The 24,790-nt window shown below is 36.7% G+C and overlaps 1 protein-coding gene across 1 annotated transcript in view; it reads left to right on the top strand.

The window, feature by feature from the left end:
- The first annotated feature begins 1,417 nt into the window (after positions 1-1,417).
- LOC138756666 (transmembrane emp24 domain-containing protein 11-like) overlaps positions 1,418-24,790 on the top strand; it is a 29,466-nt gene continuing 6,093 nt past the window's right edge. The window contains exons 1-5 of the mRNA XM_069923052.1: positions 1,418-1,689; positions 2,311-2,369; positions 4,266-4,403; positions 11,578-11,678; positions 13,232-13,357. Of these exons, the coding sequence (XP_069779153.1) occupies positions 1,418-1,689; positions 2,311-2,369; positions 4,266-4,403; positions 11,578-11,678; positions 13,232-13,357 (696 nt within the window). The remainder of the gene's footprint in view (positions 1,690-2,310; positions 2,370-4,265; positions 4,404-11,577; positions 11,679-13,231; positions 13,358-24,790) is intronic.

The following is a 24,790-nucleotide window of genomic DNA, read 5'->3' as shown; positions in this document are numbered from 1 at the left end:
ACACAAATCTGATTCATTAAAACCATATTTTTTAAAATTTTTCAGGTGTCAAATATAATTGATGTAAAAAATTGTAATTGATCATTGCATAACGTGCATTTATCAGTCTAGTTACAGTATCATAACAGATATCTAACCAATCCTCTTTAGAAAAAGTAAAACCAATATCCGCTTCCCATTTAATTTTAGATCTATCCCAATCCTTTTTATCCATACCATCCTGTAATATTTGATACATAAATGAAATATAACCCTTCTCTGGTACCTTCATAAGAGAAGTCTCAAATTTAGTCATTTTAGGTAAAATCTTATCTCTTCCAAACATACATTTTACCAATGGTCAAATTTGTTAATAAAGAAATAAAGAATTCTTATCAATAACAAAATCTTCCCTCATCTGATTAAAAGATAAAAACTTACCCTCTTTAAAGCAATCTCCCAAATTTTTCACACCTTTAAATCTCCAATGCAATAAACTTTGATTATGTATTGAAAAAGAAGTAAGTTGATTATTATACAATGGAGTCAAAGCCAATAATCCTAGAACCTATCATTTTATTTTTATTTATCCATAACTTCATTAGATGTTTAAAAAGGCAATATAAATTTTCATTTTCTTAAAATACGCCAAGACTCGCTTACGTTTAATCGGACTATTTAATCCTTGAACATTAAAAGTAGCAAACCTCAACTTCGACATATCTACTATTATTACTAAATACCAATAATATCTTTATATAAAAACTCAAATCAATGTATATAGGCCCTCCAATTAAAAAAATCACAAATTAAAAACTAAGAACAAAGTTAAAAAAAATTAATAATAACAATTAAAAAAATCCCCCCCCACAAAAAAAAACTACCAAAAGGTAGTAATCCCCTAAACCCACTAGTGGCTGATGACTAGTAAAGAACTTAGTGCAAATCTCCCCCTCCCCAGAGTATGGTGACCTTCAAACTAAAGTCACAGCTAATGATTGTAGAAAAGAGAGTAGCATGTGAAGAGTTTGACCTGGTAAAAGAGTTTTCATAGTGGCTTCACAGATTGAAGATAAGCACACAACATTCTCCAAATATATTGGAGAAGCAATACATTGGAGAAGCAATACCTTAATGTACACAGAGAATCAACCTCATTACATGACGTGAATGACAAACTGGAAAGTGAGTTGGCCAATAAGGATGCCTTCTTATGCCAGCTAGAAGACAAAAATAGACAGTTACAGGAACTTCTGGAACTTGTTAAACAGAAACTGAGGCAAACAATGAAGTGCACAGAAATGTTACCAGAAGTAGAAGCTGAACTTGCCCAGCGAATTGCAGCTCCTACTAAGGTCAAAGAGTCGCCTGGCAGCGTAGAAGAATGTTTGAGACATTTAGAGGCTCAGCTGGATAAAAGAAACAGGAACTGGCAGCTATGTCACCCACTGCAGTAGCTGTGGCCAAGATTGTGAAGCCTGGAATGAAGCTCACAGTGTTGTATAAAGGATATGTTGAAGCTCAAGATCAATTGCTATTGGCAAAACAGGAAAATAAGAGAGTGAATAAATATTTGGATGAAATTATAAAAGAAGTGGAGATGAAGTGCCAGCAAGAAAAATATGAATGTATGCAAAAATCTGTGGCAAATCTCTCAGCTAAATTAGAGGATGCCATTAAGGAAATTTGCTGTTTTACAAAAATGCATCGGTGAGGCAAATAAGCATGCATAATGACTCAAGGAGAATTAGAGATACGAAATGCAAGAGTCAGATTTTTCAAGGCAGAATAGGGTGCTTTTGATGAACCTAGAAGTTGTGTGAGGAAATCTTATTTTACGTGACAATTAAGTTAGTTCTGCTGACATAAGCAGTTCCTCTGAATTGATTACTCAGCTTCACATGACCTATCGTAATGTTGAGGAACTGCAACCACAAAATCAACAGCTACTGGTGACTGTTCCTGAACTTGCTGATCAAAAGGAACCTCCTCACAGATTTCTGAACTTCAGCTAGATGTTGCGGATGCCCTGAATGAACCTGAACGACTTTGTGAAGCCAGAAGTCCATCAGATGCAACTGGTGGAAAGAGACTGACCACAGAATGTAGATGCTTTTATTGTGTAAATATTAGTATTGTTTGTATTTTTAAAGGGGAAAGGTGTGTTATTATGAGTATAAATAAGAGCTATTGGCACATTTACCAGCATGCAATGTGCGTGGTTGGGCAGAAACTAGAAGTGACATGATGTTTCCCCATCATGTCAGTTGTAGCAGCTCAAGGAAAATAAAGTCGGCTAAGTGTTAAACCCACATAAAATCGTTCTTCTAGAAAGAACAAGCAGAGCATCAAGGTCCCTTTGTTCCTCAGTACTGCCTGGGATGCTACCAGTGAGTGCATGTGCTCATCCTTTATTTAACCTTCTCCTTGGTCATCAGAGACAAGAAGAATTCATTTAAGAAATGGATTCAATTTGCTACTATTTTGGCCATTCATTTAACTTCATTTTCTATCTTTACAACTTCATACTGTCAACAAACATAGATATCAGTGAGAAAAACTAATCCTAATTATTGGTATATATTGTAAATAGCTAGGGCTCAATTATTGCTCATTGAGTTACACCACCAGATGTCCCTTTATTCCCACTCTGCTTTCTAGAACCATAGAACATTATTGCACAGAAACAGGCTCTTCAGCTCTTCTAGTCTGCGTCAAACTATTTTTCTGCCATCCTACTGATCTGCACCCAATCCATATCTCTCTATATCTCTCACATCCACATACATGTTCAAATTCTTCTTAAATGTTAAAACTAAGCCTGCATTCACCACTTCAGCTTGTTCCACACTCTCACCACTCTCTTTGTGAAGAAGTTCCCCTTAAACTTTTCTCCTTTCACTCTTAACCCATGTCCTCTGATTTGTATCTCTCCTATCTTCAGTGGAAAAAGCCTACCTACATTTAATCTGTCCGTACCTCTATCAAATTTCCCTTCTATCCATTAACTGATCATCAAACAATACACTCACCATCAGTGAGGCTAAAATTTGGAATATTGTGTGCAGTTCGGGTCACCGAATTATAGGAAGGATAACAGTAAAATAGAGAGAGAGTGCAGAGAAAATTTACAAAAATGTTGCTTGGGTTTCAGAGTTTGAGTTACAGGGAAAGGTAAACAGGTTGGGACGTTATTCCCTCGAGCATAGAAAATTGAGCGGTGATTTGATAGAGGTATTTAAAATTATGAGGAGGGCAGATAGAGAAAATTGGATAGGCTTTTTTCCATTGGAAGTGGGGGAGATTCAAACAAGAATTGGAATGAGACTGAAGGGGCGGAAGTATAGGGGAAACGTGAAGGGGAAGCTCTTCACTCAGAGGGTGGTAGATGCAGGCTCAATTTTAATATTAAAGGAAAAGTTAGATATGTATATGGTCAAAAGAGGTATGGAAGGCTATAGGGTGGGTGCAGGTCAATGGAACTAGGTGGCAGAAGGTGTTCGGCATGGACTAGAAGACCCGAACTGGCCTGTTTCTGAGATGTAATTATTATAATATATGGTTATATGGCTTTAGATAATCTAACTCAAACATTTGTGTAATAATCTTATATGACACCTTCAAGGTTCCTTCCTGAGAATTTAAATATATACATATTTTCTTTACCTGGCTAAATATAAGATCACAGTACTATCAGTAGACTTAACAACACTCTTATATCTAAATGTCCTGTTCCAAGGACCTTACATTCTAAAACATTGTTGCCACTGACATTTGTTTCTTTACTTATTTTAAAGTGGAGTCAATTTTGTAGGTAGTTTAGTAAAAACTCAGTATGGATTTGTGTCAGTAAAAAGGGAACTGCCAAGTCCAAATAATGAGTTAGCCAAATCCAGCTGGAGTAGGAATTAAGATAGAAATTAGTCCTGACTATTGATAGAGGCTGAAAGAAGAAATAATCCTGCCACTCTCTGCCCAGTGACACTGCAGAAACAATTGATACCTGATGGCAAATGATTGGATGAGGTCCTCGTAGTTAAATAACTGGATTGTCTATGATTACCCAAGAGTAAGATATTGGTAAAAAAGTGAAAATAATTTCAAGCTCACAAACACTAGGGTTTCTGTAGAGGGGTCACCACAATAAACCATCCACAGGATGGTGCTCTTCTATAACATGAGAATATTTTTCACAACTGCCTAGTGCTAGTCTGAAGTGAAATCAGTATACAGTCTCTGGCTGACGTGTCACTTAAGTGTCTATTCTGCTTTTGTTACCTAATCAGAAATGGAAATGACGAATCTTGTCAAAGGATTTCTGTTCATTTTGAGCTTCAGTTTCTCGTTTGCGTTCTATTTTCATCAGGGGGAGAAAGAAGAAAAGTGTATCATTGAGGACATTCCAGCTGATACCTTGGTTACAGGTGAGAGTAGATTCATGTCATTGTTATTTAACTGAAATCAAGTCTAGTTTCTTGTCATCTGATTGTTCAAGTGCAACCCGACGAAACAACGTTCTCCGGTCTTCGGTGCAAAACAGGCAGACACACAACCAGACATAACACATGTACAGACAAACAGTACATACGCTGGACAAGTATTATATATATATATATATATATATATAAAAATAAGCATTGCTTCATGAATATGAGAGCCTCGAATGGTTAGTGTCAGCAGTTGAAACCAAATGAAGAACATTTTCCGCTAAAAAAAGACATTTTCAGGTCTAACACGTTCTACGTGACACACTATAATTAAAATAAAAATCAGTGATCACCAAGTTAAGCAGGAAAGCTTGCAGACGCTGGGATTTTAGTGGAATACACAAAAGTGCTGGAGAAACCTAGCAGGTCACACTGTATCCTATGGGAAGCAAAAGTACAATCTGCTCAGTCCAAAACATCGGTTACTTCCTATATATGCTGTGTGACCTGCTAAATAATCAACAACACATTTTTGACCTTTATAGAAAATAAATGGTATTGTGAGCTGCAGTCATGAAATACAGTACAATATTTACATTCATAAGTGAGCTTGTCAGACCCTTGTTTTAAATTGATTCCATACTCAACAGATCTCTCATTTCTTTTGAGTTATTTAATCATTTTATGTTTTGAGTATACATCTCTTTGTGTTCAACAAAGAGATATTTAACAAAGATTTTTGGCATCCTGCACTGCATAGTTTTGACCATTTGATATAAAGTTGATATAGAGGCATCTGTGAAGAAGGCATACCAGTCAATGCCTCTACTTTCTAAGGAGTATGAGGAAGTTTGGTATGTTATTCAATTCTCTATCAAACTTTGACAGATGCACAGTTGAAAGTATACTGATAGGGTGCATCACAACCAGGTTTGGAAATTCCATTGCCCAAGAATGCAGAAGAGCCCAGAAGGTTACAAACAAAGCCAGGTGCATCATCAGCTCCGACCTCCCTTCCTCTGAATGAATCTATGTGAGGTGCTGCCTCAGGAAGGAAGCCAATATTATAAAGGTCCCCCATCACCCTGGTCACAATGTTTTCTCACTGCTGCCTTCAGGCAGAAGGTACAGAAGCCTGAAGATCAGCACCTCTAGTTTCAATAAAACTTTTTTTCAACAAATATCAGGCTCTTGAACCTCCCCTGGTCACACCAATAAGAGATGGCTCCGACACGATAAAAAGGATATAATTGCTAAGTCACTTTTTTTGCGCTCATTTTTTGTATTTATTGTCTATTTAAATTCAATTAATATTTGTTTTATTTTGGTAGTTTTTTTTAACCAGGTTCCTGTTTTGGCTGCAGTAAGTAAGAATTTTAGTGTACATGTAAACTGAACAATGTATAGGACATGACAATAAACTAATTATCATATCTAAGGCATTAATGATATATTACTATAAAACTATTTGGTATGAAATATTGCTTTTTCCGTGATGGTAAACAGCTGCTGTTTACCATCTGCAATAATTCTCATCAGAGAAGGTCACATTGCTTGATCAATGAGTGATCTTGATAAATGGATTGTTGTGCAAATGCTTTTTCATTATTGTGCCAAAATTATGTAAGATCTTAATCATTGATTATCATACGAGGAGATTATGGACATTGAAAACTTTGAAAGACTTAATCTAATTAATTAGTGATTTCATTTACTACATTATGAACTCATCTTAAAGACATTTCCTTTTGAAAATGTGGCATTGTAATGACAATGTGCAGGAAGGTAAATAAGATCTATGGAGAGTGATGTGTTTGGTATGATAACGTAATTGAGCTCTATAAAATATATGGTAACATTTTCCTGAAGCTGGAAAATTAGTATTGTATTTTCTTTGATGATTTGTATAAAACATGATTGCCTGAGTTTATTTCTGGATTAAACTGAAAGGTTACCTAACACATTTCCAGCATTTTTTAAGGACAAATTATGTGTTCAAAATCAGAATGGCTCATAAATTACAACCACAGCCTTTCACACATGATGTGATATATCTTATAACGTAGTTGCATTTTATATATCAAAACTCTTTATACATATTGTTGAAGATCTTGAAGTTACAAGGATGCAAAAGCAGTAACCTAATACTTTTGAGACTAAGTGTGAAACCTTTAACAGTGGATCATCAAAGATATCATAGCTAAATATAGGCGGCATTCACAACCAGACACTTGAATTATTGGCATGAATAGAAACAATCTAATTTCCATTCTGTTACAAAAAAATAGCTTTAGGGTATTAGAGGATGAATGTTCAAGTTTTTTTGATATTTAGAAAGGTCAGACCAAAAAGGAAAATAAAGTGGCGTATTAACAACAGATGAGGTCAGTTAAGTTGTCAGAAATCATTTTTGCTCTGCATTTTATTATCAGAATTAAAATCAATTTATCTTGAGGTTGAAAACAGCAAGGAGCAGAAAACATTCCTGGCAGTGATTTTTGGTTCGCAAATATTATTTTAATATTGGGCATGACATACATCAGCAAAGGAGAGCTGATGGAGGAGTACAATGATCTTCGTGGACCCTAAAATGTATATTGTTTGGACAAGTCAAATAAGCAGGTGGACAAATGAACTTTACAATAAACGCACACACCACACACACACACACACACACACACACACACACACACACACACACACACACACACACACACACACACACACACACACACACACACACACACACACACACACACAGAGTAAAACTCCAATTATCTGAAGTTTTTTTGGAGAACCAGTCATTTTATCAAAACACCCCAGTAGCAACAGCAAATCACTTGTAACTGTGTTTAAATAACAACAGAGAACTAGGTAAGGCTTTTTAATCATTAAAATGGTGTTTAATTCTCACCAAAAAAATGCCGGCCACCACTGATCACCAAGACCTCCCCACTGAGCCCCTGCATATTCTGGGAGCCCAAGGGCCTCGCTCCTGCACAGGAACTTGAGGTCCCAGCTGCTGCTGGGGGCCCAAGATATCCGGTCAGTTCGGCTCCAGAAAAATTAGGATAAATGAGGATTTCGGATAATCAGAGTTATACTGTGTGTGTTTGCGTGTATGTGTATATATATATATATATATATATATATTTCTTTGGCTTGGCTTGGCGGACGAAGATTTATGGAGGGGGTAAATGTCCACATCAGCTGCAGGCTCGTTTGTGGCTGACAAGTCCGATGTGGGACAGGCAGACACGGTTGCAGCGGTTGCAAGGGAAAATTGGTTGGTTGGGGTTAGGTGTTGGGTCTTTCCTCCTTTGCCTTTTGTCAGTGAGGTGGGCTCTGCGGTCTTCTTCAAAGGAGGTTGCTGCCCGCCAAACTGTGAGGCGCCAAGATGCACGGTTTGAGGCGTTATCAGCCCACTGGCGGTGGTCAATGTGGCAGGCACCAAGAGATTTCTTTAGGCAGTCCTTGTACCTTTTCTTTGGTGCACCTCTGTCACGGTGGCCAGTGGAGAGCTCGCCATATAACACGATCTTGGGAAGGCAATGGTCCTCCATTCTGGAGACATGACCCATCCAGCGCAGCTGGATCTTCAGCAGCGTGGACTCGATGCTGTCGACCTCTGCCATCTCGAGTACTTCGACGTTAGGGATGAAAGCGCTCCAATGGATGTTGAGGATGGAGCGGAGACAACGCTGTAATATACACGCACCCACACAATACAAATCCAATTATATAGCAAGATATCCGGCAATGCCCGGGAAATAAAATACTCAGTTGTTGACTACATGGGTGAAACAATATTCCCCAAAAACTTCTCATGGAAATACCTGGGGGCATCAGCACAAAGGCAAGCTCAGCATTGTTCGTCAATTTCCTGCTGCCTGCTTCTTGTTTGTCTCGAGGCCTGAGAACTGAGGCAGGACTGGTGTTGCTCTTCTGTTTCCCGCTTCCTCTCCCTTGCCTGTCTGGAGGCCTGAATGCTGAGATGGGCGTATCATTGATGTCCTGGTTCTTGCTGACTGCTCCTTGCATGTCTGGAAGCAACTACAAAAAACATTCTAATTTAGATTTTGTTGTGAGCAGTGAGAAAGGATTAAGTAATAACCATGTTGCAGATGGACGTTTTGATGTAAGTGACAATACCTCAATGGAAATTAATATTGAATATTGAATTTGTAAGTGATGTAACAATACTTGGCAGGCAGGCAGCATCTATGGAAAAAGAAACAGTTAAGGTTTGAAGGCTGGAACTCTTCATTAGATTTGGAAAAGAGAGAAAATGGGGTTGTTTTTAGCCCACAGAGAAGTTGGGTGAGATTTGTGTAGAATAAAGGAAAATCACTGAATGATACAGCTGACCTAATAAGGTAGTTAAGTTTAAGTTAATATTCTTTGTTTGTGTAATGTGCTGTTCATGGGAAGATTATTAAATATAAGCAGCATTAAACAAGAGTGTTTGCAGATGTTGGAAAACTGGTGCAAAACATACAAAATGCTGGAGGAACTCAGCAGGTCAGGTAGCATCCACGGAAGGCAAAAGATATATTTTTGGTCATAACTTCAACTATCTTGCCTTCCATGGATCCTGCATATACCTTATATAATCTGCTGAGTTCGTCAAGCATTTTGTGAATATATATTTAGTAGGCTAGACTACATAAAAAAGGTGGCATGGTTAGCAGAGCAGTTAGTGCCACATTGTTGTGGTTCCAGTGATCAGGACCAGGGTTCAAATCCCGCACTGTCTGTAAGATGTTTGTATGTCCTGCCCGTGTCTGCATGGGTTTTCCCACGGGTGCTCTGGTTTCCTCCCATCATTTGAAATGAACCAGTGGTTTTAGATCAATTGGGTGTAATTTGGTGGCATGGGCTCATGGGCCTATTACCGTGCTGTCTGTTTAAATTTATAAATTTTAAATGGAACCTGACTGGAAATGCCAAAATCCAGTTTAATGATTAGCACAAATTCATCCATGTGATTTATTCTGGCTTACACTGAATATGAACTGCCACGTGTTGGAAAAGAACAATACTGAGCAATCAAATTCTTGGTTTATAATTTTCTAACAACTATAAAATCTTTGTGACCTGGATTCGAATTCGGCATGGTCAGCAAAGAATTTGTATGTTCTCCCCGTGTCCTACATTGGTTTTGTCTGGGTGCTCCAGTTTCTTCCCATCTCCAAAATGTATGGGGTTGGTGGGTTAATTAGGTGTTTTTGGGCAGCACAGACTTTGTGCCGTGTCATTAAATTAAAAAAAAATTACAGTATCATCCCTATTATCCGCAATTCAAGCAATTGGCAACCTCAAGCAACTGGCAAAAAAAAAAATCATGGTAAATACTGTATATAGATGTGTAATAGGCAATGCCATGTAAAAGTCAACCCCCCCCCCCCCATTTTTGGCCTCTGCCACCCGCCCTTCCGAGCTCCCGATGCCCCGACCACCATTTCTCACTCAGGCCCTGGTTGCCCACCCACTGGAAATCCTGTTGCCCCAGCTGCCCTCCCATCTGATTTCCCAACTCACTGACCATGGACTCTTGCCTAGGGCCCAGCCATCTTGCCATCCAAGCTCCCGACACTCCAGCTGCCCTCCCATCCAAGCTCCTGATGCCCCAACCATGAACTCTTACCCATGGCCGCCTGCCCACTGGTGCTTCTGATGCCCTGATTCGAACTTGCCACCCAGATCCAAACACTAGCCCGCCCATTGAAGGGCCTGACAACCCAAAAAATGCAGCTACTTATGTGTAGTATGCGTGTAATAGTCGATCCCCTCAATTTTACCATAAAAATTGGTCTACAAAATTTAACTATTACATGTATATAAATGATATGTTAAAATTGGTGCCCCTAGCAGTCAGCTCGCCAATGCACGCAACCTCAAGCAACTGGCAAATTAACATCTGGCATTTACTAATCCTCATTGGGGTTTGACTGGAAATCATCACTGTTAACTGGTGTCTGAATGAGGATTCCAAACAATTCCACAATTAAGTCAAAGCTGAAATGGGGATAATTGCATCAGATGTTCTGTGACATGTCACTTGGAGAGACATCCTTCCACTTTCTTCAGAGTCTGCTTATGTTATGGGATATGTAGTTGAAATGAAATTATGAAGTAACTGGCTATGAGACTTGAGATATCACTATTGCCAGACATCACAACGGCTGGCACCCTACTGCCAATCACATGCAAATGGGGAATAAACGCACCAGTGCCTATTAACAAATTAAATTGAGGTCAGGTGCAAGTGGTGGCACTTAAACTCTTAAAGAGCAATTGGATTTTCACATATTTTCCCACCATTGAGAACCTCTATCAGAAACGCTGCCTGGTCAGGCAGAAAGCATTATCAAGGATGCATCTCACCCTAACCTTTTACTTTCCTTCCATTCAGTAGGTGCTACAGAGCCTCTGCTCCTGAACCAGTGGGCTCAGGAAGAGCTTCTTTCCTGAGGCTGTGACCCTGCTGAGCAATATTGTACCCATATTGCACTGTCAGTATTTTTATACTTGTTTGTTTGCTGGAGTGTTTGCTTTTATTTGCAGTTATTTGTAAATAACACTATTCTTTGTAGTCAGGTTAGATGCTAATTGCATTTCATTGGCTTTATATTTGTACTTGCCACAATGACAAAAAAAGCAGAATCTAATCGAATCTATTTTATAAAACTATTGTTAGTCCTGATGAAGGGTTGTAATCTAATTCTTTTCCTCCCACTGAGTTTCTCCAGCAGATATCTTTTTGCTCCAGATTCCAGCATCTGTAGTCCCTTGTGCATCTCTGCAGATTTTGTTTTTTTTTAAACTGAACATATAATTAGGGCAATGGTTTTCAACCTTCTTGTTTCACTCACAAACCATCTTAAGTAATCCCTTACTAATTATGTGAGTAGGAAAAAAAGGTTGAGAACCACTGAACCAGGGCAAGACAAAACTCTACTGAGGTTCAAAGAAACCTGAAACAGGTCCAACAATTTTGGGTTGTAACAATGTGAAGAAAGGGAGATTGATGAAGCAGGAAGTGGCATGATATAGAATGACATTACAGCTTTTAGTGTCAAGTTCAGACTTGTATCTTTAGACCTACTAAAAAAAAGAAGAGTATTTGAATATAGTACATTCTGACATCAAACCTTCTTCATCTATTCAGGACAATACAAAATTCAGTCTTGGGATTTTGCGACACATGCCTTCCTTCCTTCTGCCCCAGGTTTGGGTTTGTTTGTAAATGTCAGAGGTCCAAATGAACAGGTAAATAACATTTTAATTAATGAACTTTGTACGTTCCTCCTGTGTCTGTGTGGGTTTCCTCCAGGTGCTCTGGTTTCCTCCCACGTTCCAAAAATGTATAGTGTTAATCAATAAATTGGTCACATGGGTTGACTTGCATGCTGCAGGCTGCTGGGTTTGAAGAGCCTGTTACCGTGCTGGATCTCGAAATTAAATATTTTCATAAATTAGCTTCTCCATTTCTGGAATGGTTTCACATCATGGCCATGAACTTGTAAGAGTTCCAAGGACTCCATTTCCTATCCTCTTAATATTTACTTTATCAATTATTTCTAAATATTATCTTTGTTCCTTGAAAATAATCTTTGTATCAGCAGTAAATGCATCTGCGGTGTACTCAGTCCAGTCATAGAAGAGTAAAGCACAGAAACAGACCATTCAACCCACACTAGTCATTCTTAAATACTGTAAATAGAAAAGTTCCCAGGATTAACTACTGAAGCATGCCACTAATTATCGATTGCCAATCCAGTTCTCTCCCCCATAACCCAGGATGCTCTATTGTTCTTGCTTCCATGCACCTAAATGCAAGTCTATTGAATGTCCTCCAGCACTCCCCCAGAAATACATTGCAGGTACTTTCTACTCTCTGTAGATCTCTGGCATCTCCCCTAAACTTTCCTCCACGTCCTTTGCGTTTAGCCATTGCCATCCTGGCTGTATTTGTACACCTTTTTTAAGGTGCCTCTCGTTGTTACCAGGTTACCTAAGATCAGGAGTGTGGGTCTGGAAAATAGCCAGAACCTGAGTAGCAGCTATTCAGCTATTCAAGTAGAGGCTGCAATCTCTCACACTCTGTATATACATGGTACACTGTCTCCTCCTGGTGGCAGAAATGACACTTTCCACCCCAGGTGTCCAATGTAAAAGGGAAGGATTCCCTTGTAAAGAGACCTCCATCAGTTACGGATGGCGACAGACTTCCAAGGCTGGAAGATGAGGGTGAGGAAGTGTACAGTGTACAGGAGCAGCCAATGCAATAATTGCCTTGGCACATTGTGAAATGGCACAGGGGGCACCTCTGCAAGGCAGCTCATTCTGTGTAGTACCAGCTCCCAAGAAATATTTTGAGTCCTTGGGCCAATGAGTGATTCTGGCTGACTAGGGGTTTAGCACAAGCAGGTCCACTCCACACTCCCAAGCCCCCTCAATAACTCAATCTTCCAATGAATGAAGGCCAGCACAATGTGAGCCTTCTTAACTACCTTATCAACATGTGTAGGAATTTTCAGGGATCTATGGATTTGGACCTCAAGCTACCACAAAATTGGTAACAAAATCAAGGATTGAACCAGGGTCCTTGAGATATGTAGGGAAGAAAAACTGATTCTTGATTAATAATAATGTGTCTTTTGGTCATTCCCATAATTGGAAAACCATGAATAACAGAGTAAAGAATTCTCATATAAGATATGAAATGCAATGAATTATTCACAGTATATTAAGAATAAATAAAATATACAAATAATTTCACCTTTGAATAAATTAATCATGTTTTTTTCTCTTATAAACAGATCTTGCTGCATAAATTATATGGTCCAGAAAGTAAGTTTACATTTCAGTCACACTCTCAAGGGGAGCATTACATCTGCCTGATATCCAACTCCACCAAACTGGCAGTGTTTGCTGGAAACAGATTGGTATGTTCATGATATTAGCAACACATTATCCTTTTAGTAAAATGAAAACAAATTAATAATTGTCAATGCAATGGCTTAAATGCCAATTACACTTACAGCTTAAAGCTGCAATTCTCCAGTGAAGGCACCACTGTGGTACTAATATACAATTTGCTAGGTGCCATTTAGTGGCTATGAATGCCAGCTAGAGTGACAGTGTGCCTTCAACTTCACTCCTGCTGTTCAGCAGCTCCCTGGCATGAAAAAATGATGAAAGAGTGAGGTTATTAGTAATGGAGAGAAAAATGTTCAAGATGCACTGTTTATTTTGGCATATAAGTCAACCCCAATTTTCAGTCTAATTTTAAGGGTTTTATGGTATATCTGGCATATAAGACAACTTCCATTTTTCGGGTTGTCCAGGCCTTCCAGGAACAACGCAATTTTTTAAAAAACACCCCAATTGCAAGTAACAAAGCTGTAAATTAAGTAAGTAAAAAAAAAACCCTCGGCCTACCAAACAGCAGTGGCGATGGCCCACGGAGCAGGAACACTGACATTGTGCTCCCAGTGGAAGTAGGAACCTTGGCCAACCAGGCAGGAGAGGAGATGGTGCCCTCAGGGTCCCAGGTAGAAGTGGTTATGGTGGCACCCAGCAATGGGAAAGTGTTGGGGAGTGGCAGCACTGGCAGTGGGGAGGTGTTGGGGAGTGGCAGTGCCGGCAGTGGGAAGGTGTTGGGGATTGGCAGCGCCGGCAGTGGGAAGGTGTTGGGGATTGGCAGTGCCGGCAGTGGGAAGGTGTTGGGGAGTGGCAGTGCTGGCAGTGGGAAGGTGTTGGGGATTGGCAGCGCCGGCAGTGGGGAGGTGTTGGGGAGTGGTAGCGCCTGCAGTGGGAAGGTGTTGGGGAGTGGCAGCGCTGGCAGTGGGGAGGTGTTGGGGAATTGCAATGCCGGCAATGGGGAGGTGTTGGGGAGTGGCAACGCCAGCAGTGGGGAGGTGCTTCCAGCATCAAATTATACGCCAAATTGATATCAATGTTGTTTTTACAGTGAACTTAAGGTCTCAAAGTTATATCCTGTGTATGTCGACCCTCCACCCCCCCCTTTTTGAAAAATATTTTAGGGTTTCATGACTTGACCTATACACCGAAATATACGGTATGCCTATGCTGTCCACAGTTATAAATCAGAAGCAGGTGGAACAGGAAAGGAAGTAAAATTGGTGATTTTGGTTAATTTATCCAACCAATAGGAACAACTTTACTTCACAATCAAGTTATAAAAGTCCAAAAAGCCAGCTTAAGTTGTTCTGATCATGGAGGGAAATCGGCAGAACCTCTATTGAATTTAAGGGCCAACATAATTGACAAAACGAGTAAAAACAGAAAATACTGGAAATATTCACCAGGTAGGAGACATCTGTTGATAGATCAGTTCATGCTTCAGATCAACCTGAGACATTAACTCTGCTTCTCTCTCCATACATGCTGCTTGACTTGCTGGGTATCTCCAGCATTTTCTGTTATTTTCTTGGCATGTGCAGTTTATTGCTATGTTACTAAAAATAATTCAATGCAAGAATACAATACCCTGCTCCTTGCAACTACTCCGCCATTCATTAAGATCATATGTGACAAGTTCCAAATACTCACAACCCTCTCAGGAAAGAAATTCTAAAGTATTAAATGAGTGCTTCCTTATAAGTCAGTGATTTTTGGTACTGGAATTTCTTATGCAAGGAAATATTCTCTCTTTGTCATTAGTCTCTTAAATGTTTCAATCGATTGTCTTAATTCTTCTAAACTCCAATTAGTAACATCCAAAGCTGTTTAACTGCTCCTTGTAAGAGTGTCCCTCCTTATCCAAGTTCATCTGCATGACACCTATCTGAAGTGCCTAATATTTTTCCTAATATGAGGGAACCAACATTATTTACAGAACTCTAGATGTGGCTTCACTTGTGTCTTCTACAGTTGCAGTAACACTTTGTTACTTTTAAACTCTCATTCAAGTGCCTTGCTGCTTGGCATAGGTGATCATGTCTCTCCATCCATCACAGTCTCTGGCCCTCTGAATTGTAGTTGTTGCCTCCCGTTTCTAACCATGATGTTAATCCATCTATCATTTTAATTCTCTGCCTGCCTCTGCTTCTTTGTCCTTCCATCTTTCCAGTTGTAACTAAATGTTCTAATGTATCTCTTCACATGGTGCGTCCAAAGAATTTTAATTGTTGTTTTCTGATCCTTTTAAGTAATGTATATTTTGTTTTTGTTCTTTGTAGAACTTCTTCATTTGTTATCCTGTCCATATATGATATGCAGTGTTTTTCTGAGAAACCACATCTCTGCTGCATTGATTTTTTTTTTCTCATTGCATTTGTGATGGTCCATATCTTGCACCCATACTTCAATATAGGAAGAATATAGCAGCTGAGAGTTCTAAAGCAGATGTCAATTTCTATTTTCTTGTTCATTAAGATGTTTATCATTTCTATAAATGCTGTCCTTGCCATTGCTATTCTTGCTTTTATGTCTATTTCACATTTACCATCAGATGTTACCCATGATCCAAGGTACTTGAAGTTGTGAACTTGTTTCAGGATTTCATTTCCCAATACGATCCTACAATTTGGAATATCAGTTTACTTTGATATTACTATTACTTCAGTTTTATTTTTGTTTGAGATGAAGTCAACAGTTTTTGTTGCTCTCTGTGTTGATGGTAGATAGTAATTTCTGTAAACTTACTTCACTGTTTGCTTTCAGTAGTGTGTCATCTGCATAGTGGAGGTTGTTGATGTTGTGTCTTCCTATACTTATTCCAGGTAGTGTTCTCATGATGTTTTCACTGTACAGGGAGAACAGATCTGATGATAGAACACAACCCTGTCCAACTCCTTGCTTTATTGGTCCTTACCCAACCTGGTAAACTAGACAACATCAAACAGGAAATGGAAATATTAAAAATCAACATCTTGGGAATGTGCGAGATGAGATGGAAAGGAGCTGATAAAATAAGCTCAGAAGGAAATATAGTACCATTGTTTATTCAGGAGGAGAAATCCATGAAAAAGGTTGTTGGAATTATGTTAGATGAAGAACAAGCAAAAATCTATAAAAGGCTATTGGACAATATCAGATTCAATGTTACTTGTGAAACTACATGAAAAACTTTTTGACATTAATATTATTCAAGTTTATGCCCCAATAGTAGACAGCAGTGAATAAAAAATCGATCAGTTTTATGGTGAACTAGAAACAGCATTAATATAATGTAAAAACTCAGAAAACGCCATTATTCAAGGTGACTTTAACACAAAAGTAGGCAAGACCAGGGATGAGGACAATATTGGGTATTACGGCATAGGTGAAAGAAAGGAGAGAGGTGAACAACTAGCTATATAGGTCACAGAAAAAGATTATATAATTGGGAATACCATCTTCAAGCAACACCTGAGAAAATTATGGACATGGAAGAGCCCAGGGAATAACATCTGAAACCAGACTGATTACACACTTTTAAAGAGATGGTATAGAAATGCTCTGAAATCATGAAAGACATATCTGGGTGCAGACTGCAGCAGTGATCATGTGCCAATAATCAGTGCGACTCCTTGAGTTCCTGAGATTCAGAAAGCTGAATTTAGGACTTTTGAGAAAAAAGAATGACATAAAAAATAAATTCCAAATAACAGTGAAGAACAAGTTCGAGGCTCGACAAAACATCACTATATTATATTATATTAGATTAGATTCATGTTATTGTCATTGTGCCAGGTACAAATACAAAGCCAATGAAATGCAATTAGGATCCAACCAGAGTATAAAGAATAGTGCAATTTACAAATAACTGCGAATAGAAGCAAACACTTCAGCAAACAAACAAGTATAAAAATACTGACAGGACAATGTGGGTACAATACTCCTCAGCATTGTAAGGTTCAGCAGGGTCTTCCTGAATCTGCTGGTTCAGGAACGGAGGCTCCTGTAGCACTTACTGGATGGAAGGAGAGTAAAAAGTCCCAAGTTAGGGTGAGATGCATCCTTGATAATGCTTTTCATCCTGCTCAATGTCTCTGATAGATGTTCTCAATGATGGGCAATTGGGTGCCAATAATCCACTGGACAGTTTTCACCAACCGCTGGCTTGCTTTACGGTCTGATACGGGACAGTTGCCATACCACACTGAGATGCCATAGGTAAATATTCTCTCAATGGTACAGCAGTAAAAATCCTGGGACAGAAGTGAGCTCTCTTGATGCTCTGCAGGAAATAAAGGTATTGTTTAGATTTTTGATCAGGAAGGAGTTCAGAGGCCAGGTGAGATCATCAGAAATGTGGACACCAAGGAATTTTAAGCTTGATACACATTCCACTACAGCTCCATTGATGCAGTTAGGAGCATGAGTGTGGCTCCCAGCACATCTGAATTCCACAATGATCTCCTTGGTCTTCTAGGTATTAAGGGGCAGGATATTGTCAGTACACCATGTGGCTAGGTGCAAGACCTCATCACTGTAGGTCATCTCATCATCCCCTATGATCAGGCCAATCACCATGTGTCGTCTACAAACTTGATTATGGAGTTAGAACATTATAGAACAGAAATGACAAACCTCAGAGACAGCATAACACAAGCAGCACATGAGATGATTCCCAATGTAACATTTTCAGATGAAGATTGGTACTTTACTCTTAGCTTGATTAATGATTCCTCTTTTTGTGCAAGGCATTGGTTATTACAATTTAAAGTGGTACATAGAATACATATGTCCAAACTCAAATGATCTTATGCAGATGTTGATCCATTCTGTGAGGTGTAAAAATTTTGAAGCTTCATTGATTCATATGTCTTGGGAATTCCCCCAACTTAGAGAGATTTTGGAAAGACATTTTCCAAACTTTATCAATGATTTTTAAGATCAAAATAGAACCATGCTTTGTTTGGTTTTCCTTGCAAACCAGATATACTTCTGTCTGTAACCCAGGATATAGTTTTAGTTTTTAATCACGTTGATAGCCAGACGAGTAATTTTAATGAAATGGAAAGATGACTCTTCACCTACTCATACACAGTGGTTATGTGATGTAATGTCCTATTTAAGCTTTGAGAAAATTAGATACAACATTAAAGATAGAAAGTTTTAGTTTGAAAAGATATGTGTCCATTCATAGAATATTATCATGATTGGAAAAATTAGCATCCAAAATTAGATAAAACTTACCCTTTCTTTAGATCAAGGGATTTTCTAATGTAATTTTACTTATTTTCTATCCATATGTATATATAACCTGTTATTTGTTTTATTAAGACTTTGTATGTATGATTTATATGTTAAACTCAATAAATATATATTTTTAAAACGCACAAGAGGTGATTCCTAAACAACAGAAAAAAAGCTAAAAGAAATGGATGACAAGCAATTATGAATTATGGAACAAAGAAGGAAATGTAAGGAGAATGAAGAAGCCTACGTATCCTTGCATGCACAGATAATAACCAAGTACAAGAAAGCAAAAGAAATGTGGCTTAAGAACATATGTGAGTTAATAGAGCAAATGCAAAAGACCAACAACAGTAAACATGTGCATGATGAGATTAAAGAGATCACAAATCAGAAGAAAAGTGGAGTATCAACAGGATGTATAAAAGCAAAAGATAGCTCTACAATTATGGAAAAAGGAAAAATAATGCAAAGATGGTCAGAATACATCAAAGATCTATACAACGACAAAATCCAAGAGGACAACTTTGATATTGGCGGCAACAAGGGCCCAGTAATAATGAAAGGAGAAGTGGAACAAGCTATGAAGAAAATCCAAAACGGGAGATCATCAGGACTAGTAACATTCCGGTTGCACTGTATGAAGCACTAGAAAATTTTGGTGTAGACTAATTAGCAATCATATTGAATAGAATATATAACAGTGGCAAAGTACCAGATGATCTTTTAAAGGCAGTATTCATTGAACTGCTAAATAAACCAGGTGCAACAGAGTGTGGACAATTAGTTTAATCAGCCACCTCACAAAAACTCTTCGAAACTTTATTTATTAATTTTAACATATGAAGAAAGTAAGTAATTCACGTACAGAAAAAATATAAAATAAAATAAAACAAGTACAAAGTAACATAGTTAATACAATACCAATCTCGGCATCTCCCCCTAACAACTAAAAACTAAGACTAAAAAAAAACTATTATTAATCCCTAAACCCACCCTCCCCACCCCCACGATAAAGAGTGAAGAATTAATACTATTAGTATAATTTAAAAAAATAAAAAATATATATCTTAAAAAAAGATCGATATATAAAAAAATATTAATTAAGTATTAATTATTAATCCAAAAAAATTTATTATATAAGAATATATATGAAAAAACAAAAACAAAAAGAACTTAAACGAAAAAAAAACAACTAATAATAAAAAAACTAAAAAAAGAAAAAAAAAAGAAAAGAAAAAAAAGAAAGAAAAAAGAAAACATATATATAGAAAAAATATATAATAAAAAAAGGTTTTTTAAAGAAAAAATGATTAATTCAAACTTATTTATAATCAATAAATGGGGTTGACTTTAACTCATAAAAAGACATCTTATCTTGTATAGAAAAAGATATTCTTTCCATAACCAAACAAAACTTCATCTCTGAATACCACCTATCTAAAGACAATACATTTCTATTCTTCCAATAATCGCTATACATTTCTTGGCTACTGCCAGCGCTAAGTAAATAAGAGATCTGGTAATTATCTAATTCTAAATCAATCCCTAATAAAAATATATCAGTGTCTAATACAATATGAAGATTATATAGATTATTAAATACAGATTGAATACCTTTCCAAAATTGTTGTAACCAATCACACAACCAAACAGCATGTAAAAAAGTACCAGAAAGCTGATCACAACGAAAACAAAGATCTGACTTATTAAAACCAAATTTTTTAAATTTTTCAGGTGTTAAATATAATTGATGTATAAAACTATAATTAATCATCGCCAATCTAGCATTAATCAATTTTTTAACACTATTACGGCAGATTTCAGACCAATCTTCTTCAGTTATTGTTAAACTTAAATCTTTTTCCCATTTCATTTTATCTTTATCCCAATCTATTTTACTTTCACTTTCCAACAAAATATGATACAAACCTGATATATAACCCTTTTTTGGAAATGAGAGCACATATTTCTCAAAATCAGTTTCAGACAATAAATTCATTTGATGACCGCATACCTGTTTTACAAAAGATCTTAACTGATAATACACACATATCGAATAACCACTTATATCAAATCTCTTTTGCAATTCTACAAAAGAACAAAAATGACCTTCTAAAAAACAGTCAGATAAATGATGTATTCCTTTCTCCTCCCATTGTTTCAAAATAGTATTAGATACCGTGAAAGGAACAAGTTGATTATTATATAATGGTAATCTTCCCGACCACTTATTTTTCAATCCCATTTTATATAATTTATTTGTCCATAAATTCATTAAATGTTTCAATATTGATACATCATAAGTTCGCAACAAATTTTTATTCCATCGAAATAAAAATTCATTCGAAAATTTTTCAGAAATAACTGCCAATTCTATCTGTGCCCAACTAGGTGTATCTTGTGTGGCCATTAATGCGCTAAGAAATCTAAATTGAGCTGCGTCATAATAAAATTGAAATTTAGGTAGCCGTAACCCTCCAAATTGAAAATCCCACATCAATTTTTTCAACGCCACCCTAGGAAATTTTCCTTTCCACAAAAAATCTCTAATTACTTTATATAAATCCTTAGAAAATCTTTTTTGTAAACAACAAGGAATTGATTGAAATAAATATTGTTAACGAGGAAAAATATTCATTTTTATAGTATTAATTCTTCCTAATAAACCCAAAGGTAAATCTTTCCATTTAACTAAATCTGCCTTAATCTTCTTCATTAAAAGAAGATAATTAAGTGAATATAAATTTTGGTAGTCAGTATTAACATTAATTCCCAAATATTTAATTTGTTTCGTCCACTTCAAATTCGTAATATTTCTAAACATTGAATAATCATCTTTACTAATTGATAAAATTTCACTTTTAGTCCAATTAACCTTATAACCAGATAATTGACCATAAATCTCTAAGGAATCTTGAAGTGCTGGCAGAGAAACATCAGGATCCACCAAATACAGCAAAATGTCATCCGCAAATAAATTTATTTTATAATCTTCATTCAAGACTCTCATACCTTTGATACTATCATTCTGACGTATTTATTGTGCTAGAGGTTCAATAACTAAAGCAAACAAGGCGGGTGATAATGGACATCCTTGTCTAGTAGATCTTGTTAAATTAAAGGATTCTGAAAGCAAACCATTAGTAACAACTCTAGCTTTTGGACCATTATACAGAGCCATAATCATACCAATAAATGAGAGACCAAACGAAAACTTTTCAAGTACTTTAAATAAAAACTTCCAATCTACTCTATTGAATGCCTTTTCTGCATCCAATGAAACCACCATTGGATAATTCTTCTGAGATTTAGATCTATTTATCAAAGTAATTAATCGTAGAATATTATCCGAAGCATACCTATTTTTTATAAAACCTGTTTGATCACAATGTATTATCTTTGGTAAATACTGAGCCAACCTATTAGCCATAACTTTAGCCACTATTTTATAGTCTACATTTAACAAAGATATAGGACGGTAAGAAGCTACCTGTAAGGGATCTTTATCTTTTTTTGGTATAACTGTAATTATAGCATTAAAACAGGACTCAGGTAATTGAAAAGTATCATAAAGTTATTGTATTACATTCTTAAATAAGGAAGATATATCAACATAAAAAGTCTTGTAAAACTCAATAGAAAAACCATCTCCACCAGGCGCTTTTCCATTTGGCATATCTTTTATAGCCATTTCAATTTCACTATCCGTAAAAAGTTTATCTAACTCTTGTCTGTCTTCTTGAGATAACTGTGGTAAATTAATATTTTTCAAAAAAGAGTCTATTGCATCTTCTTTTATCTCTTTACATTCAGTCAAATAAAGTTTTTTGTAAAAATTACAAAATTCATCGTTAATTTCTTTTTGACTAAAAGTAATACCCGATTTATTTCTAATAGCTGGTATAATCCTAGATAACTGTTCTTTTTTTAATTGCCAAGCTAATACTTTATGAGCTTTCTCACCCCATTCATAAAATTTATTTTTTGAACGATTCAACAGACATTCAAATCGATATGACTGTAACTTATTATACTTCAACTTTAAATTAGTTAATTGAATCTTTTGGAATTCAGTAGCTTTCTTTTGAAATTCTTTTTCACAGATTGTTATTTTCTTCACCAAATCCTCAGTTTCTCTAACTCTCTCTTTCTTCAGTTTGGATGCATAACTGATAATTTGACCTCGTAATAAAGCTTTCATTGCGTCCCACAAAACAAACTGATCAGAAACAGAGTGAACATTATTAGCAATGAAATCCTCAATTTGTTTTCTCAAATAAACAATAAATTCTGGCTTTTGTAGTATCATAGTATTAAATCTCCATCTTAAAGTATGTTGTGTAACTTGAGAACTTTGATATTCCAGTAATAACAATGAATGGTCGAAGACTAACCTTGCCTTATAATCCACAGATATAACCTTATCCTGTAAATGTGCCGAAATTAAAAAATAATCAAGTCTTGAAAAAGAATTATGTCAAGAAGAATAAAAAGAAAAGTCTTTCTGTGTAGGATTAAATCTACACCAAATATCAACTAAATTCAAATCTTTCATCATATTAACCATATGTATCGCCATCTTAGATTTCTTAATTACCTTTGGATACTTATCCAATAACGGTTCTAATACCATATTTAAATCCCCCCCAATCATCACATTGGAATTAGCTTGTCCCAATAATAAAGATATTTCTGTAATAAAAGAAGTATCTTCAACATTTGGAGCATAAACATCAATCAAAGTCCAGGCTTCATTAGAGATCATACAATTCAACTTAAGTAGTCTTCCTCCATTTTTCTCCTCGTCTTGCAATTGAAACGGTAAATTCTTATGTAGCAAAACCGCAACTCCTTTTGCCTTTGAATTAAATGAAGAATAGAAGACTTGTCCAACCCAGTCCCGCTTAAGTTTCAAATGTTCTTTATCTGTCAAATGAGTTTCCTGTAAAAAGGCCACATCTACTTTAAATTTTTTTAAATAAGCAAGTACTTTCTTACGCTTTATAGGATTATTCAAACCCTGAACATCAAGAGAAGCAAATTTAAATTTCGACATGTCTTACAACAGTTAGAAAAAAACCCAACTCTTATCCCCTTACCCTCTCTTAATACGATCAAAAAAAAAGAAAAAAAGAAAGAGAAAAAAAAGTTTAAAAAATTCTTTTTATTATTTAAACAAAAAAAAACCCTTCACTCTTTAAACTAATACAAAAAAAAAGAAAAAAACGGGTAGGAGGTTAAAAATACCCCCTCCCGTCTAAACCGCGCAATGCGGTAACTCCCCCAAAAAAATGGGTGTGAGATAACTCACACGTAGCAGATGACTTTCAGAAAATAGTGCCTATCCAGTTCTCTCCCCCAACTCTCACTTCATCTTAAACTAACATCATCATTATTTAATATCCCCTTTTAAAAAAAAAAGCATTAGAAAAAAAAAGGACAACTCTTCTTTTAATCAGCTCCAACTGCTGAGTCACCATTACGACCATTTCTTCTTGGAGCACGGCTCTTCTCTTCCATCTCTTGTCTCCTTGGAGATCGCGACGGACTATATCTCTGTTGAAACTGAGTGATTGGCAGCTCTTGAGCAAATGCTATAGCTTCCTTTGGAGAATCAAAGAACTTTGATTGGTAACCATCTTGAAAAACCTTCAAAACAGCTGGATATCTAAAGGTTGCCTTATAACCTTTCTTCCACAACAACTCTTTAGCAGGGTTGAATTCCCGTCGTTGGAACATAACCTCTTGACTCAAATCCGCATAGAAGAAAACTCGATTATTTTGAATCATCAAGGGTGATTTTCTCTGTTGTGCATTTCTAATAGCCACTCGTAAAATTATTTTTCTGTCATAATAATTCAAGCAATGAACCAAAACAGGTCTTGGACTTTGACCTGAAATAGGTCTTCTACGCAAAGCTCTGTGAGCACGTTCCAGTATTATACCTTCCGGGAAATGTTCTTGACCCAGCACCTGCGGAATCCATTCAGTAAAAAATTTTCTTGGGTCTGGTCCCTCCATACCTTCCAGCAAACCAATAATCTTTATATTGTTCCGTCTGGATTGGTTTTCCAAATAATCAATCTTTTTCACCAAATTTTTATTTTGGTTTGTAAGTCTTCAACCATTTTGGTCACATCAAGAACTTGATCCCGTATTTCGTCTATATCTTCTTCACACGAATTAAATTTATCTCTCACTTCAAGCTTAAAAGCTCCAAACTCAGC

Source organism: Narcine bancroftii, chromosome 3 (assembly GCF_036971445.1).
Source record: "Narcine bancroftii isolate sNarBan1 chromosome 3, sNarBan1.hap1, whole genome shotgun sequence".
NCBI lineage: Eukaryota > Metazoa > Chordata > Chondrichthyes > Torpediniformes > Narcinidae > Narcine > Narcine bancroftii.
The sequence above is the reverse complement of the archived record's forward strand: the minus strand, read 5'-3'. Positions and strand labels throughout refer to the sequence as shown.